At 45.5% G+C, this 14,954-nt stretch overlaps 1 protein-coding gene across 5 annotated transcripts in view; it reads left to right on the top strand.

The window, feature by feature from the left end:
* LOC132395827 (phosphorylase b kinase gamma catalytic chain, skeletal muscle/heart isoform-like) overlaps positions 1-14,954 on the top strand; it is a 90,216-nt gene that overhangs the window by 36,540 nt on the left and 38,722 nt on the right. For all 5 annotated transcript variants that reach the window (XM_059972922.1, XM_059972921.1, XM_059972924.1 and 2 more), the window contains one exon: positions 10,530-10,595. In XM_059972922.1, coding sequence (XP_059828905.1) covers positions 10,530-10,595 — 66 coding nt within the window. The remainder of the gene's footprint in view (positions 1-10,529; positions 10,596-14,954) is intronic.

The following is a 14,954-nucleotide window of genomic DNA, read 5'->3' as shown; positions in this document are numbered from 1 at the left end:
CAAGGCAAGTTGTGTCATAAGCTGTGCTGACATCTGGCTTGTTCTGTGGTTTGCCTCGTTTTGCACAGTAACAGGCTGTTCTGGCCCACAAGCCCATGATGCTTAAATACACCCATGTAATCAATTAACCTACTAACCCACACATCTTGGAACGTGGGAGGAAACCATGTGGTACCAGGGGTGGCTAGGGAGTGTGGGGAAGAACATACAAACTCCTTACAGACTGCAGTGGGATTTGAACCCAGATCACCCATGCTGTAATCGTGTTACACTAACTATTATGTTACTGTGCTGTTCCCACCAGACAGTGGAACTATCCATGCTTTTGTTGTTTTAAGACTGATTGTCTCAAAACGTGCCTGACAAAAGCCTGCCCTGAATCGGTGTATTTCCTGGTCCGATACTGGAGTCTGGTGTGCGAAGATTTCTCTTGTTCCATCACACACACTCACAAACTGCTGCCCGATCCATCTGTGAACCTGCCCTGATGAAATTACAGCCCTGCTGCGCTCCAGGTTATAAATAGTGCTCAACTTGGACTTGATGTTCACTGACCCACTTCACTGAACATTATTTTACCTGCCAATCAATTCTCTGTGTTTCCAACATAACTGTTTCTAACCTAACGTAACGAGATGATCCCTGGGCTCAGTCTGTAGTTTCTCCCATGATCACGACAGAACAATTAATAACAAGCTGGGGGCTCATTACCTTCTTGAGCTATTTAGTGATGTGAGTGTGACTTGCAAGCACAGTTGTGAAATTGTGATTACTTTCTGAAAGAGGTTTTGCAGTTAAAATTTACTTTCATGGTATTACTCAGAAGCCTGTCTGTGGCAGATGAGGTGGTCCTGCACCAGCAGGGGATTGGGTCCAGCACTTGGGTAGATGTTCCTGATGCACAGAGCCCTTCTAACGGAGTGCAAGGTTGGCAAGTGTGGTTGGTAGATAAAGGAGGGGGGGAGGAAGAGGAGAGAAAGAGCTAAGCTAAACAGAAACTAACAGTTATTTAATTGAATAAACTTATTGCAGCCTGGACAAGCATGTGCAGGAGGTGACATCAACTGGGAAAAAGCTCCAGATCTGAAATTTGGACCCCAAATACCAGGTTTAACATCTACACTAGGAGTGATGGTGCTCAGGGGAGCACACACAATTCATGGCAAAATGCTGTACTAAGTGTTTGGGAGGGGAACTACAGTAAAAGGAGATCTGATAGTAGGGTCAACACAGACACAATGCTGGAGGAACTCAGAAAGTTAGGCAGCATGTGTGGAAGGGAATAAACAGTCGACATTTTAGGGCAAGACCCTTCATCAGGACTGGAAAGGAAGGGAGCAGAAGCTGGAATAAGAAAGTGGAGGGAGGAAGGAGTACAAGTTGGCAGGTGAGAGGCGGTGGGATGGTGAAGTGGGGGGGTGTAAGAGACCAGGTGAGTGGTATGTAAGAATTTGGAAGGTGATAGGTGAAAGAAGTAAGGACTGAAGAAGGAATCTAATATGGACAGTGGACCATGGGAGAAACAGAAAGAGAAGGGGCATCAGAGAATGACGAGGAGAAGGGGTGAGAAGGAGTTCCAGTTCTGATCAAGGGTCTTGACCTGAAACATTGACTCTTGATTCCCCTCCATGTATGCTGCTTGATTTTCTGAGTTCCTCCAGCATTTTGTGTGTGTTGCTTAAGATTGCCTGCATCTGCAGAATCTCTTGTGTTTATGTTTCTGATAGATCGTCATGGCTTCAAGAGGATGTAATTACAGCATGTTGCCTGTAGGTGGCAAGAGTGAGGGTTACTGGAAAATACAAGACATTGTGGGTGGGAGTGGCTGGAAGTAATGGCCCGTACCAGTGACAATACATCTTCAACTCCTCAGCCAATGAAGCTGCTGACACCTGTGTGCAGCAGAACCCAGACAATGCTCAAGCCTGGGTTGGTTAATGGCGAGAAATATTCGTACCACAGGTGCCAGGCAGAGACCATCTCCAATACAGAATATGTAATTTCATGGCATTACCATTGCTGAGCATCCTTGGCATCACCAACCAAAGAACCTCAACTGAACCACTCTGTAAACGCAGTGGCTATAAGAGCACGTCCCACTCTGGGTGTTCTGCAACAAATAATTCACCAGTTGTCACCCCAAAGCTTTATTGCCATCTACAAATTGTAAAGCAGGAGCCCCAAGGCTACTTGCCACTTGACCACTTGCCTGGATGAATGCAACTCCATCAAACCGAAGCAGTTCTGAAAAGACAAAGCAGCTTTTTTACTTGGACTCCATCCACCACCCTGATCATTCATTCATTCACTTACAGTGGTCGCAGAGTGAGTCGCCCACATTGTCAGCAGTGACAGTCAAGGTGAAGACAGTGAAGACTCAAGATGACACTGGTAACTGGCGACTCTGCGTGTGCTCTCCCGAGCAAACTGCCCTCTACACTATCCTATACCCAAGAAACCCTCCTCAACCTCCAATTTGCTACATCTACCAAGATCAACGACACCCTGGTGAAGTTACTGATCCACTGGAGATCATTGACGTACCAGGATTGCTTCAACTCCAGACCGTACCTGGACCCGATCGTTGAGGCCGGGTCTGAGGTCCACCACATTCCCGGAGACCCGCGGCCTGCTACCTGGAGAAACGGCCCATTCTGACTCTCTGAAGCAGACGACTACACAGAAGTGATGTCGGAGACCTCAAGATCCCCCAGACACTTCCCCGGAGCGACCACTATAGATCCTCGTTGTTGGCTATCCACAGCTGCCGGTAGTGAAGCCTCCGCCGCCTACCTCGGAAATCGAGCCCGGGGCTCGGATGGAGCGAAGGCCTCCGTAACCGTGACTCAGTTCAGGGACTTGTTTCAGCCGGCAGTCCGACCCTCAGGGATTAAGTGTAGGCTTCGAGGCCCGACCCGATCGACAGCCCGGGCCCCCGGCAGTTGGAAGTGGCAGCGGAGCCTCCCCCATCACTCGGCCCGACTTGGAGCGCCCGACGATGCGACCCGCCGATCGATCCCCGCGGGACACATCCACCAACCTCAAAGAGCTGCCAACAACACACGGCATCGATGGAAACCTGGAAAGATGCACTATTTACCGAGGAAGCGTGGGAAAAGAGCTGGGCTGCTGGTCAGATTGAAGCGGAGGAGCTTTAGGGTCCCTCTGCCCACCATCCTAATAGCTAATGTGCAGCCATAGAGAACAAGGTGGATGATATTAAAGGGAGACTCACCTACTGCAGAGAGATGCAGAACTGCTGTGTATTCTGTTTCAGAGACCTGGCTCTCCCCTGCCACCCCCGACTGTGCTATCCGACCCGAGGGTTTTTCCATCCATCGGATGGACCGCACGGCGTCTTCGGGCAAGACAAAGGGAGGTGGAGTCTGCCTACTGATCAACACTGCACTGTGTCGGACACAGTGGCACTGAAAAGCTCCTACAGTCCGGACCTGGAACATCTGTTGGTGAAGTGTCGTCCACGGGAATTCACCTCGGTAATACTGACAGCGGTCTACATTCACCCCCAGGCGGACGTGGAGTGTGCTGTGAATACACCGTATGCCAACATCAGTGAACTTGAGACCAGGTATCCGGAGGCTTTGCTCATTACAGCCGGGGACTTTAACCAGGCCAACCTCAGAAAAGCCCTGCCAAAATTATACCAGCATGTCTCCTGCTCCACTAGAGGCCAGAATATACTTGACCACTGCTACACAGCAGTCAAGGATGCCTACCGTTCCATTCCACGACCTCACTTTGGAAAATCGGACCATCAGGCCGTACACATCCCCCTGGCTTACAAACAGAAACTGAAGCGGGAGGTCATGGTGTCAAAAGTGGTGTCGCGTTGGACAGAGGAAACGGATGAGGTCCTCCGTGACTGCTTTGAATCGGTGGGCTGATCAGTATTCAAGGACTCAGCAGCTAACCTCCATGAGTATGCCTCAGCTGTCCCGGACTTTATCTGGAAATGTACAGAGGACTGTGTGTCTCGCAAGATGATCCGGGTATTCACTAACCAGAAACCTTGGAAGAATTATGAGGACCAGCCCCTTTTGAAGGCTAGAGCTGCAGCTTTTAGGTCCGGGGATACAAGTTGCTACACGGAATCCAGGCGTGAACTCTGGAAAGCCATTAAGGGCGCCAAGAGGCAATATCGAGCCAAGTTCGAAGCCCAGGCTAACCAGAGGGACGCCAGTAGACTATGGCAGGGTCTAAATCAGATCACTGGGCGCACAGAAAAGGCTGGGAATATCAATAACTGTAGTGCTTCTCTTCCTGACGGACTTAACGTATTCTACGTAAGATTCGAACAGAAGAGGAGTGTCCCGCCCCCTCTGGATGAACCGGACCTGGTGGCATAGAGACTCATTGTCACCGAGGAAGATGAAGATAAATCCAAAGAAGGCGACGGGCCCAGATGGCATCCCGGGACGGGTTTTCCGGGCCTGTGCAAGGGAGCTAGCTGAGGTGTTTGCTGACATCTTCAACTGCTCCCTGCTTCAGTCTAAGATCCCCTCGTGTTTTAAGAAGGCAACGATAATCCTGGTGCCGAAAGAAAGCAAGATGGCATGCCTGAATGACTATCGACCTGTGGCTCTGACATCAATTGCTATGAAGTGCTTCGAGCGATTGGTTATGGCACACATCAACTATAACCTACCGGTCAACCTCGACGCTTTGCAATTCACCTACAGGAGGAACAGGTCAACGGCAGATGCCATCTCTCTGGAACTACTTTCCTCCTTAGAACACCTGGAGAATAAAGATGCATATGTAAGGCTCCTTTTCATTGACTACAGCTCTGCCTTTAATACCATCATTCCAAATAAACTGACTCCTAAGCTCCAGAACCTGGGTCTTAGCACCCAGATCTGCAGTTGGATCTTCAACTTCCTCACAGACAGGACCCAGGCTGTAAAAATAGGGGACAAGCTCTCCTCTACAATCACTCTGAGCACCGGTGCCCCACAAGGCTGTGTACTCAGCCCCCTGCTGTACTCACTGTACACCCGTGATTGTGTATCCAAGTTTCCGTCAAACTTAATATATAAGTTTGCTGATGACACCACAATTGTAGGCTTGGGTAATGATGAGTCTGAGTACAGAGAAGAAATTAAGAATCTGGTGACATGGTGCGAAGACAATAACCTATCCCTCAACGTCAGCAAGACGAAGGAATTGGTTGTTGACTTCAGAAGGAGTAGTGGACCGCACAACCCCATCTACATCGGTGGTGCGCAGGTGGAACAGGTCAAAAGCTTTAAGTTCCTTGGGGTGAATATCACAAATGACCTGACTTGGTCTAACCAAGCAGAGTCCACTGCCAAGAAGGCCCACCAGCACCTTTACTTCCTGAGAAAGCTGAAGAAATTTGGCCTGTCCCCTAAAACCCTCACTAATTTTTATAGGTGCACTGTAGAAAGCACTCTTCGAGGGTGCATCACAACCTGGTTTGGAAGTTGTCCTGTCCAAGACTGGAAGAAGCTGCAGAAGATCGTGAACATAGCCCAGCACATCACACAAACCAATCTTCCATCCTTGGACTCACTTTACACAGTACGCTGTCGGAGCAGTGCTGCCAGGATAATCAAGGACACGACCCACCCAACCAATGCACTTTTTGTCCCTCTTCCCTCCGGGAGAAGGTTCAGGAGCTTGAAGACTCGTACGGCCAGATTTGGGAACGGCTTCTTTCCAACTGTGATAAGACTGCTGAACGGATCCTGACCCGGATCTGGGCCGTACCTTCCAAATATCCGGACCTGACTTGCATTACCTTACTTTCCCTTTTCTATTTTCTAATTATGATTTATCATTTAAATTTTTTATTATATTTATTTTTATTTGTACTTCTGAGAGCACGAAGCGCAGAAACAAATATCACTGTGATATGATTGTACACTCTAGTATCAATTGTTTGGTGACAAAGTAAAAGTAAAAAGTTACAAAGGCAGCAGGCAAATGCCAACATTAAGCTATCTTTCGGATCCATCCATCCATTCTGATTAGGAAGCGTATCGCTGCCACTGGTCAAAATGCTGGAATGCCCAACCCCAGCACCTTGCAGCAGAGGGAGGAGGCTTTGTCCACCACCTCTTGCCCAAAGGCAATCATGGATGGCTATCGGTGACTTGTCAGCAGGTTCACTCCGCAGGTATGTCTCGCTTCCAGGTAACATCAGTCCTATCACCTTTCCCACCATCTATCTGAGATAACCTCAAGGGTCTCTGAATCTTTTACACACAGTGCTGGGTGAGGAGACAAATGCTCATGGAAAATCTGATGATCAGCACAAGACCACAGAATAGATGTGGTGTAGGAGCCCCTGTTGCTGTCAAAATTAGCTGCTTCCTCATGCCACTCCCTTCTTTATTGAATGCCCTAACTGGCTCAGATTCTGCCAGCCCTAGACCCTATCCATTCTGCACAAAACATGTTTTCCCTGGTACCACATATCCTTCCCCACCGTTCAAACTGGTCCCAGTCATCACCTCCATCAAATCTGCTTTCAACTTATTTGTTTCAGAGAGTACAACTTCAGCTTCTCCAGCCTATTTTTGGGCCGTTTCTGTACCTCGCATGGTGTATGACCAGCGTTTCTTCAGTTATGTAACTGTAATGAGATCCTTGCTGTGACCTGCAACACACACAACATGGGGGAACTCAGCAAGACAGGCAACATCTCTGGAGAGGAATAAATGGTCACTGTTTCTGGCCAAGGCTCTTCACTTCCTGCCACTTTTAAGGTGACGCACACATTCACCCATTGTCACCAATCAAAACAGCATAATGTAATCAGTGTTATTTCTTCTCCAACTTTTTGGCAAAATGTTTAACATCCCATTTTTCTGTTGAATTTTATCTGGCCTGGCAATTGCCAACTGGCCTTTTGCGCTTTATTGTTTCCCTTCTGAAAATCAAACCTCAATTTCAGACCTAAATACTGCTGCTATTGGGAAGTATGAAAAGTTAGCACCATATTGAGCACTATTTATAACAGCAGGGCTGTAATTTCATCTGGGTAGATTCAGAGATGGATCGGACAGCACTTTGTGAGTGTGTGTGATGGAGCAAGTGAAACCTTCCCACAGTTTGGATTCCAATATTAGACACGGGGAACAGATTCAGGGTTGGGTTTACACTGGGAAATCTTGAAGTTCATCAGTTTCATGTAGGACTGAAAGAAGTTGTGCTTGCTTGCAGTGACTATTAGACATCGAGTAGTATTGGGTTACATGAATTGGATGACTTTTTGTCATGAAGTAATCATGGGATGTTACTCTCTAGTTGTCATAAATTAGATTTGTATTTCTGAATTATGTTTTTGCAGTTATGAAGAGAATTATTCAATTATCTCTACTTTCTATAAATCCTCCCAGTTGTTTTTAATTCTTCAAGTATCTATCCAATCCCTTACTGCAAACTTTATATGATAAATGCATTACAAGTTGTGAAACCTTATAACTTTTAGAAATCATAGCAAAGGGGCAAATACATTGGGATTCAAAACTCAGAGATTCACGTACTGTCCTTTTTGGAGGACATCAGACCTTATCCAGTCACTTCTTCCTCACAGGAAACTTATAACCACCCTACGAAACAAACTCTCACAAGGTGTAACATGAAAACACAACTACAAAATGGGAGGACAACTTGCCAGTAACCTAGACACTGGATTCAGACTGCATTCACTCAGAGAGTGGCGTGAGTGGAACAAGCTGCCAGTGGAAGTGGTAGATGCAGGTTCATTTGTACCATTTCAGAGTGGCTTCCCTTCTGCCGTCATCAATGATGCCCTCACCCACATCTCCTCCATTTACCACACTTTGGCCCTCACCCCATCCTCCTGTCCCCACAACAGTGACCGTGTTCCCCTTGTCCTCACCTATCACCCCACCAGCCTCCGAATCCAGCATATTATCCTCCACAACTTTTTTTTAAAAAAAAAATTTTTATATCCTCCGCAATTTCTGCCACCTTCAATAGGACCCCACCACTAAGCACATCTTTCCCTCTCTACCCCTCTCTGCTTTTCGCAGGGATCGTTTCCTCCGTGACTGCCTGGTCCACACGTCCCTCCCCACAGATCTCCCACCTGGTACTTATCCCTGCAAGCGTAAGTGCTACACCTGTCCCTACACCTCCTCCCTTACCACCATTCAGGGCCCCAAACAGTCCTTCCAGATGAGGCAACACTTCACTTGTGAGTCTGTTGGGGTCATCTATTGCATCCGGTGCTCCTGGTGCAGCCTCCTCTACATCGGCGAGACCCGACGCAGATTGGGGGACAGCTTCATCGAGCACCTCCGCTCTGTCCACCACAACAGACAAGATCTCCCGGTTGCCACTCACTTCAACTCTCCTTCACATTCCCATTCAGATATGTTCATACACGGCCTCCTCTACTGCCATGATGAGGCCAAACTCAGGTTGGAGGAGCAACATCTCATATACCGTCTGGGTAGTCTCCAGCCCCTTGGTATGAACATTGAATTCTTAAACTTCCGGTAATTCCCTCCCTCTCCCTTCCCCCATCCCACCTTCACTCTGTCACCTCCTCCAGCTGTCTATCACCTCTCTCATGACTCTGCCTTCTTCTACTACCCATAGTGCTTTCCCCTTACGTTCCTTCTTCACCTCTCCTGCCTATCCCCTCCCTGCTTCTCCTCCCTCACCCCTTGATCTTTCCTCTGATTGGTTTTTCACCTGGCACCTACCAGCACCCCCTCCTCCTTCAGTGCTGACAAAGGGTCTCGGCCCGAAACGTTGACTGCTCATTTCCATGGATACTGGATGTCGATAATAAATACTGCCTTTAGAATGGGGGATTCGACAACTCTCTGGGAAGCAGGAACTCTGCTTTCCTGCTCAATCAGGTCAGCAAAATGGAAGCATTCTCAGAGAATTTATAGCCACTTTTGTGATACCAGAGACATGAGGCGCATGTGTCAGGGAATTCAGAGGATTACAGACTACAAGTCTACCCTGCGTGTCAGTGATCAGGATGTTTCACTCCCTGAGAGGCTGGATGTCTTCTACGCCTGGTTTGATGCGCAGAACAAAGTGCTGGCAAGGAAGGCACCCCTCCCCCAGGGGAGCAGACACTCCGTCTGGCTGAAGCTGAGGTGAGGAAGACCTGATGATATACCAGATCAGGTTCTGAAAGACTGCGCAGCCCAGCTGACGGATATATTCAACAATCCATTGTCCCCTCGGTTTTCATCGTTCAGTGCCAAAGAAAGTGACTGTTCTCACCCACTGTTCCTGGATAGCACTGCTGTGTTGTCTAACTTTTCACCACTTCAGTACAAGCTCCCTAATCAACAGAATAAAATAATGAGAAGACAGTGGTGTTTTCCTTTTCAAGCAACAGCAGGAGAAACCCATTTCTCAACCAATCGCTGAGAAAGGAAATTGAAACCAATTCCTCATCACCCACAATCTCTTTCACTAAAGAGCAAGGATTACAGATGGCAAACCATGTGAATTAAACCACAAAGGTGCCCTATAGACCATTGGAGCTGCTGGTAATCTTGATAATCAATGGCCCTGATAATGGGTTTGAAACATCATGGTTTCTCTCCATCATTGTGGACCTAATTACCAATTTGTGCCATGCTTGAGTGACTTCTTACATTAATAATTTGTAATATATTCTTCCTGATGATGGTGTCTTTTGGATAGGGTTACCAAGCGTCACAGTTATGTGTGTAATATTGCCTTAATACAGAGAGGATAATGAGGAACTTAATGCTTTGTGATTGAACACTTTAATGAGGACCCCCAAGCTGTCCTTTACTCCTGTCTTTTGGAGTCTTGCAGAGGCAGGTGAGGACACAGATACTGATGATGCACTGCAGATTTTGATGGGCAGAATCTGTGACAGACAGGAAAAAGTAGAGCAAAGAACCAACATGGCAACTGTGTCCTGGTGTGTCTGAATACTGTTGCAGGTTTACAGTCTTGACTTTGTTTCCAAGCCCCTTCTTGGGTTTGACCCTCTACACCTTTGCAGTCATCAGATCTACAAACTCAGCACTGGTCTCTACGCCATCACCACGTTTAACCATTCTACCACAAGGCATCAGTTGTCAAAGTTCCAAATTTCTAAAATGCATCTTTTTCAACTACTTTGCCTATTCTTTAAGACTTTAACCAATAGTTGTTTGTATTTAACTAAGCTTTGGTTACCTGCAACAACACATCTTGATAAGACTTGATGTCCCTGTGAAACAGCTTGGGTGTTTTCCTATGTGGAAATGTTTAATTTATATTCATTTGAGGGTGTGGGCTTCACAGGCTGAGCTAACATTTAATTGTCCATCCGTAATAGATCCCGAGAAGGTGGTGGTGAGCTGTAGCGTACCTACGTTGACGTTGGGGACAGAATCCTGGGATTTTTGACCTTCCTGATGGTGGCGTCCAATAAACATATGTTTGATTTGGGGTGAATTTGGGGTAACTGTGTTAAGACAATGTTTAACTGGTAAAGTGACATCTTCAAAATGTTCTTGTGCTAACAGGATGAAGAAAGGAGAGCTGTTTGACTACCTGACTGAAAAAGTGACTTTGAGTGAGAAGGAGACCAGGTGCGTAAACAGGTCACACAAAAAGGGACTGGTCTGAGAAACAGAACGAAGTTCAGTGTTGAACTTCTGTCATTAGCGTCTAACCAATGATGATGGTGGTGCTTTTGTCATTCAATATCACAATATTTCTGTCAATTGTGACTTCTTAGTTGGTGAATTGGTTTATTATTGTCATGTGTACAATCAAAAACTTGTTGAACCTATCATTCATACAGATCAATTTAAAACAGTGTGCTGTAAAACAGTAACAGAGTGCAGAATGGAGTGTTGCCACTAAGAGAAAGTGCAGTGCAGATAAGGTGCAAGGTCATAGCGAGATGGATATAGGTCATGGGTCCCTATTAATTTTACTAGGGAACTGTTCAGTAATCTTGTAACAGGATAGAAGCTGTCCTTGAGTCTGCTAGTGTGTAGGATACATAGAGTATAGAGGTTATAAACTAGCAGTATATTTCAGCCTTTTATATCTTCTGCCTGATGGGTGGGGGAGAAGAGAGAATGTTTGGGGCGGGTGGGGTCTTTGATTATGCTGGCCGCTTTACTGAAGTATTAAGAAGTGTAGATTGAGTGTATGGAGGGGATGCTGGTTTCTGTGATGTGCCATGCTGTGTCCACAGCTCTGCGGTTTCTAGTGGCCACATGCAGATCATTTGCTGTACCAAGCCATGGTGTATTCAAATAGGATGCTTTATATAGTGACTATTTATAGAATGACTTGGAAGCATCCTTAATCCTATTTGCTGAGAACTTTTCATGACCACCCCCTCTCCAAATTACCTTACAGAGTCAAAGAGTCATGGAGAACTGAAAGGGGCCCTTTGCCCATATGTGTCCCTACCAAGCAAGATGTACATTCAAGCTATTTCCCAGCATTTGCCACACACCCCTTGAAACTTTTATCATCCACATACTTACTAAACATGTCTATAATACCTGCCTTGACCACTAGCTTTTTTAGCTGGTTCCATATATCTACCACTTGGTGTGTTTATGAAAAAAAAAGTTGCCCTTCACCTCTTATTAAACTTCTCACCTCTAACTTTAAAGCCACGTTCTCTGCTGTTTGATTCCCTAACTCAAAGGATTCCAAGTACTGTACATATTATTATGCAGTTTGCAGAGTACAGCCGACAGACAGCCACAAAACAAAGAAAGCTGTGCAACATGTTCAAAGGCAAAGGAAAGAAAACATCAAACAGCCCCCCTCGCAAAAAAACAAACTGTGCAAACGGCAAGAACAGCTCTCACGCAAAAAAACCAAATTGTGCAAATGACAAGAATGACAAACTGAACACAACATTCCCAAGTGTGGCTTCACCAATGACTTGTACAATCTCAATATAACTTCTACAAGAGTAGCCCCCACCTGTTCTAGAGGAGTACCTCTGCACTCACCCTGTTCTAGAGGAGTAACCCCACTCCCTCTCTTGTTCTAGAGGAGTACCCCTGGGCCTCCCTATTCTGTTCTAGAGGAGTACCCCCCTCATAATTTTGTACACCTCTATCAAATGTTCCCTCAATCTTATATGTCCCAAGGAATAAAGTCCTAGCTTATTCAATTCTTCCATATACCATATAAACCATATAACCATATAACAATCATAGCACGGAAACAGGCCATCTCGGCCCTCCTAGTCCATGCCGAACTCTTAATCTCACCTAGTCCCACCTACCCGCACTCAGCCCATAACCCTCCACTCCTTTCCTGTCCATATACCTATCCAATTTTACCTTAAATGACACAACTGAACTGGCCTCTACTACTTCTACAGGAAGCTCATTCCACACAGCTATCACTCTCTGAGTAAAGAAATGCCCCTTCGTGTTTCCCTTAAACTTCTGCCCCCTAACTCTCAAATCATGTCCTCTCGTTTGAATCTCCCCTACTCTCAATGGAAACAGCCTATTCACGTCAACTCTATCTATCCCTCTCAAAATTTTAAATACCTCGATCAAATCCCCCCTCAACCTTCTACGCTCCAATGAATAGAGACCTAACTTGTTCAACCTTTCTCTGTAACTTAAGTGCTGAAACCCAGGTAACATCCTAGTAAATCATCTCTGCACTCTCTCTTATTTATTGATATCTTTCCTATAATTCGGTGACCAGAACTGCACACAATATTCTAAATTTGGCCTTACCAATGCCTTGTACAATTTTAACATTACATCCCAACTTCTGTACTCAATGCTTTGATTTATAAAGGCCAGCGTTCCAAAAGCCTTCTTCACCACCCTATCTACATGAGACTCCACCTTCAGGGAACTATGCACTGTTATTCCTAGATCTCTCTGTTCCTCTGCATTCCTCAATGCCCTACCATTTACCCTGTACTATTTGGATTATTCCTGCCAAAATGTAGAACCTCACACTTCTCAGCATTAAACTCCATCTGCCAACGTTCAGCCCATTCTTCTAACCGGCATAAATCTCCCTGCAAGCTTTGAAAACCCACCTCATTATCCACAACACCTCCTACCTTAGTATCATCAGCATACTTACTAATCCAATTTACCAGCCCATCATCCAGATCATTTATGTATATTACAAACAACATTGAGCCCAAAACAGATCCCTGAGGCACCCCGCTAGTCACCGGCCTCCATCCCGATAAACAATTATCCACCACTACTCTCTGGCATCTCCCATCTAGCCACTGTTGAATCCATTTTATTACTCCAGCATTAATACCTAACGACTGAACCTTCTTAACTAACCTTCCATGTGGAACTTTGACAAAGGCTTTGCTGAAGTCCATATAGACAACATCCACTGCTTTACCTTCGTCAACTTTCCTCGTAACTTCTTCAAAAAATTCAATAAGGTTTGTTAAACATGACCTTCCACGCACAAATCCATGCTGGCTACTCCTAATCAGATCCTGTCTATCCAGATAATTATTAATACTATCTCTAAGAATACTTTCCATTAATTTACCCACCACTGATGTCAAACTGACAGGTCTATAATTGCTAGGCTTACTTCTAGAACCCTTTTTAAACAGCAGAACCACATGAGCAATACGCCAATCCTCCGGCACAATCCCCGTTTCTAATGACATCTTAAAGATCTCCGTCAGAGCTCCTGCTATCTCTACACAAACTTCCCTCAAGGTCCTGGGGAATATCCTGTCAGGATCCGGAGATTTATCCACTTTTAAATTTCTTAAAAGCGCCAGTACTTCCACCTCTTTAATTGTCAAAGGTTCCATAACTTCCTTACTTGTTTCCCACACCTTACACAATTCAATATCCTTCTCCTTAGTGAATACCGAAGAGAAGAAATCGTTCAAAATCTCTCCCATCTCCCTCGGCTCCACACATAGCTCACCACTCTGATTCTCTAAGGGGCCAATTTTATCCCTCACTATCCTCTTGCTTTTAAAATAACTGTAGAAACCTTTCAGATTTACTTTCACCTTATTTGCCAAACCAACCTCGTATCTTCTTTTAGCTTTTCTAATCTCTTCCTTAAGATTCCTTTTACATTCCTTATATTCCTCGAGCAATTCCTTTACTCCATGCTGCCTATATCTATTGTAGACATCCCTCTTTTACCGAACCAAATTTCTAATATCCCTTGAAAACCATGGTGCTTTCAAACCTTTAATCTTTCCTTTCAACCTAACAGGAACATAAAGATTCTGTACCCTCATAATTTCACCCTTAAATGACCTCCATTTCTCTATTACATCCTTCCCATAAAACAACTTGACCCAATCCACTCTCTCTAAATCCCTTCGCATCTCCTCAAAGTTAGCCTTTCTCCAATCAAAAATCTCAACTCTAGGTCCTGTCCTGTCCTTCTCCATAATTATATTGAAGCTAATGCTATTGTGATCACTGGACCCGAAGTGCTCCCCAACACATACATCTGTCAGCTGACCTATTGCATTCCCTAACAGGAGATCCAACACTGCCCCATCTCTAGTCGGTACTTCTATGTATTGTTGCAAAAAACTATCCTGCACACATTTCACAAACTCTAAACCATCCAGCCCTTTTACAGAATGAGCTTCCCAGTCTACATATGGAAAATTAAAATCTCCCACAATCACCACCTTGTGTTTACTACAAATATCTGCTATCTCCTTACACATTTGCTCTTCCAACTCACGCTGCCCATTAGGTGGCCTATAATACACTCCTATCAGTGCTACTACACCTTTCCTATTCCTCAATTCCACCCAAATAGCCTCCCTAGAGGAGCTCTCTAATCTATCCTTACAAAGCACTGCCATAAGATTTTCTCGGACAAGCAATGCAACACCTCCTCCTCTGGCCCCTCCTACTCTATCACACCTGAAGCAACTAAATCCAGGAATATTTAGTTGCCAATCACACCCTTCCTGCAACCAT

The sequence above is a fragment of the Hypanus sabinus genome, chromosome 6 (genome assembly GCF_030144855.1).
Source record: "Hypanus sabinus isolate sHypSab1 chromosome 6, sHypSab1.hap1, whole genome shotgun sequence".
In the NCBI taxonomy this organism is placed as follows: domain Eukaryota; kingdom Metazoa; phylum Chordata; class Chondrichthyes; order Myliobatiformes; family Dasyatidae; genus Hypanus; species Hypanus sabinus.
The sequence above is the reverse complement of the archived record's forward strand: the minus strand, read 5'-3'. Positions and strand labels throughout refer to the sequence as shown.